Genomic DNA, 4,265 nt, shown 5'->3' on the forward strand with positions numbered 1-4,265 from the left:
GATTTTGGTTTTATTAAAACCACTCACCTGAAGCTCATGGCTTGACCGCACGAGGTTGTTGGTTTTTAAAAATATCAATTTTAATTATTTCGTTTTCCGGTATAAAAAGCATTTTTTGCGAGATTCCACGATTTACCTAAGCTATTTCTATATCATCAAAATCGATGTAGCAGTTGAGCTGTGAAAACAGACAGATCGCTTTTATAATATTATTAGATAAGTATGAATGAAGGTACGTACTATATATGAATTGATGATGAATAGGTAGGTAGATGAAGGCTCTTCGATAAATAGAACACTAGAAATGTGAGAAATGCATTGACGTAAAAACCTATATTATCCATCATTACCCTCTTTTCGACTCGTCTACCAAAATATGTGACACTTTCTACAGACACTTCGTGATGGTGGCGAGTGACATTGATTATCCCGCTAATAGTGTAAATTTTACTCAGACTTGGGTCATCTAAATCGTGCTTCAGGCGTTCTACATACCTACTGCAGTACCGCTATAAATTAGCACAATTTTGTACCGACTTGTCAATTCAAAAACTAACGCAAACGGGTGCTTTGAGTAACATCTAACATTTTCTTATTAGAATTCGAGTGGGACACTTGAGACAAGTGCAGTTTACAAATGCATAGATAAAATTTAAGATGAAATCAAAAATAGTTATATTTACGTTGTATGCAGTTTTATGTGAATACAGTGCTAGCACGTTAAGTTTTCCTGGACCTCGAGTGTATGTAGTTACTCCATCGGCACGAATATTGAAAAAAGATGAAGGGAAGCCATCTTCGTTCTATTATCATAACTGGATGAGAAGGATGGACACAGGATCGGATTCAACTTCAACCACGACCACAGAGAAAACCATATCAGAAGTAAAGACACCCGATTTAATATTTGCGGAATTTGATTCCGATGATTCTAAGCAGAAATCAATAAGAAAATTATTAGAAAAGGAAACAATAACTACTCTGAGGCCCATATACGTACCCGATGAAGAGGATAACAAAATCACTCGTGTGGTTAATTATGGTTTGCCAGTGAATACAATAAACCATAACGAAAATTCCACTGAAAATAAATATTCTTATATATCTCATGATGATTATTACAATAACTTGCCTGCGCCAACGTATGTTACAATTCCGCCAACGACTTTACCTACCACAACACCAAAAATTACGACAACTACTCTTTCTCCAATCAATATAATACCAACCAATCATAACGATATACAAAATATATGGCATATAATTAATAGCGAAAAATCTGATCAGTATTCGAATAAATGGGAAGAAATATCACTTGATTCTAAAAAAGAAGAAATCACAAATGATGAAAGCGGAGATGAAAAGAATCACCGTCCAGACAGCGATAGCTTCAAACAAGAATATGACTCTGACGATGTAACGATCGACGACAATTTTGCTTTACCAGGGTAATTATCTAGCATTTTGATTTCAAATTCTGCTTTACCAAATTTCACTCTTAGGACATTTTTCAATTACATATTAATTTACTTAAAACTTATTAGGAAATAATTTCTTATTAATTTTACAAATGAACAGCTATAATGTTATCATTTTCTTTGCAGATTTGCCACAAATCCTGGAAACGGAGCTGAAAATGAGTCAAGAGCTATACGAACTGAACAAAACATAAGATTTCCGTACATTAATTTAAAACCGTTTCAAATAAAGTCATCGAAGAAACCAGCAGTAAATAATATATCGAACGGTAAAAAGAGTAACGTATATACAAATGTAGATAATTTCTACGACTTAAAAAATCCCGTAAGAGGTGAAGCTCAAGATGTCGTACCTTCATCTCCAGCCATTGATCGTTACAATCCAGCCCAACCATACTTACCGCAACAGAAATACGGTAATAATTTGTCACAACAGTCAAGCCCACCGAAAGCAACAGCAAGCTTAGTGCCACCTCCTCCGCCACCACTTACTGGAAATGATTTCCCGGTTCCAACTAGTTATGAAGCTTTTCCTCCATACGCACCGTCTGCGCCTGACTTTAGTCCTGCACCTGCGCCTGCACCACGGCCGTCGCCACCTGTCTCTGTATCAATGATACCTTCAAAAAGTGCAGATTTTACTAGCGATTTTGAGACATCTGGTCCAAGTCCCAGTGATGATGGCCTTATAATGGATACAGGCTATCGTTATAAAGCACCATCTGATAATGGAGATAGTGATAATGGTGCTCCTGTAATGAATACAGTATATCACTACAAACAACCTTCAGGTCCGACATCTCAGTTCTATCCTACGCCTGTACCACCGAGTAAACCATTTCAAGGCTATTCATACAATAAGCCCAGCATGACCGCAGACACCTCTCCAGTAGCTGATAAGCCAGAATTTCAAGGATATCACTACAGCAAGCCAGTATATCATAAACCACCTGCCGACAGTAAACCACCGAGCCGATCTCCACCTTCTTATGGTCACGATGATTTTCCTCCTGACATATACGAACATGACGATTCTCCTCCACATGTCTACGAACACGACGATACTCCGCCACATATAGGAGAACATGATGACTCTCCTCCTCATATTCATGATCCTGATGAAGATATGACTTACGATAAACCATATGGCCCTATAAAAGGGGAAGATGATATGAAAAGCTATGATATGGGAATGAAGCCACCTTCGCCGCCATCGTTTCAATCTGACAACAAACCAGGCGCTTACGGACCCTCACCCAACGATCACGGATTTCCCAGCGATTTTCCCACGGATTTCAAATTCCCTCCAGATTTTGACGACCATTATCATGATCACGAACATGAACATTACCACATTGTTGAACATCCCACGACAACGACGGAAACGCCTCGAGTTAACCGTTTCAGTTACTACTATTTAGGAAAGAAATTGTATTATCTGCCATTATATTTTAGCGTATACTTCATTATTTACGTAGGAGCTTTAATAATTAAGGCTGTCTTGCGACACAAAATTGTTTATCCTAATAGTTGGAGACCAAACACAACGACGGCAACTTTCTTTGCAAAAAGGTCAGTAGACGAGTACCTCTCACATGAAAACCTTCAGGGATTAACGAAAAAAGTAACCAACGCAATCGCCTCAGCCGCAGAAAAGTACATGGATAGGAAAACGAAATTGAGTTAAAAATTGAATAGCCAAAAAAAATTGTATATAAATTAGTATTTTAATTAATGTTAATGTTACAATAATTAATTATGAAATGACGAGTTAACAAGGGCGTTAAGAACTGGACATACTTAAATGTTTGTTAGGCTTTTGTTTATTACTTTTGAGTATTCGTTCATTATCTCAACGTTGGGTAAAATAAATGGTTTTATGATAAATTAAATGATTTTTTAATTTTTTATACGTCTCTTTTTATACCGAAATATCATCTTATACATAAATCATTAAAACACAATTAAAATATAATATTTACTAACATTCACATATTTTTCTTACAGTACAACTCTCAGCATGGAAATTAAAAATTTACAGGGATATGACAACTGATAAGGCTCATTCAATAATACCTATAGTATGTAATATCAATTTATCTATAATAACATAATTAATAGAAACATAATACGTTTTTTTTAATTCTTATTACATCAGGGAAATGATTTAAAATACGTAGGTATACGCTGAATACAGTAAAAAATCATCATCATATCATTTGATTAGAAATCTACCGAAAGTAGTTTCCTAGAAATCCGAGTGACTGAAGCCGGGGCTTTAGTCACTCGGATTTCAATTATTCATATATGAATAAAAAGCGGGTAATTATTTAGGGTTTTTAATTATTACGTGATTACATAATATGTAAACTGAGAAAATCCATGTTTGAGACCTTTTAATATTTTATCTCTTTCAAGAAACCTTTTAAGATTCTACTTGTAATTAGGATTTAAGACTTAATATAACCAAGTTGTCAACTATCCTGTTTTCCTTTAACTAAGATCTTTCTTCAAAGCTTTTCTGAGGAGATCTTTCCTCACTGCTTCTTAAAATTTCCATTTAAGTTTCCTAATTAGGTCGTCGGTGTCGTTTCTAGTCGATGAACGCCAAAGCTCCCGTGGAAATCTTTGATTTTCTGGGATAAAAAGTAGCCCGGCCTGTAGGTAAATGTCCGTCCCAGGGATGTACTGTACACAATCTCATCGGTTAAACGGATGGATCGTAAAAAGCTATCAGACAGTCTGACACACATTCGTATGTTAATTTATGTATTTCATGACAACATA

The 4,265-nt window shown here is 35.8% G+C and overlaps 1 protein-coding gene across 1 annotated transcript; it reads left to right on the forward strand.

Annotated features, from left to right (window-relative positions):
* The first annotated feature begins 657 nt into the window (after nt 1–657).
* On the forward strand, nt 658–3,165 carry LOC123875982 (COPII coat assembly protein sec16-like). Its single transcript, XM_045922125.1, has 2 exons — nt 658–1,448; nt 1,605–3,165. Exons 1-2 carry the CDS (start codon nt 658–660, stop codon nt 3,163–3,165), a joined length of 2,352 nt encoding a protein of 783 aa, XP_045778081.1.
* The last annotated feature ends 1,100 nt before the right edge of the window (nt 3,166–4,265 follow it).

The sequence above is a fragment of the Maniola jurtina genome, chromosome 2 (assembly GCF_905333055.1).
Source record: "Maniola jurtina chromosome 2, ilManJurt1.1, whole genome shotgun sequence".
Taxonomy (NCBI): Eukaryota; Metazoa; Arthropoda; class Insecta; order Lepidoptera; family Nymphalidae; genus Maniola; species Maniola jurtina.

Coding starts and splice junctions, on each gene's coding strand:
- LOC123875982 (XM_045922125.1), top strand. CDS start 658: ATGAAATCAAAAATAGTTATATTTACGTTGTATGCAGTTTTATGTGAA. Junction 1,449..1,604: donor GACAATTTTGCTTTACCAGG/GTAATTATCTAG, acceptor TTTTCTTTGCAG/ATTTGCCACAAATCCTGGAA.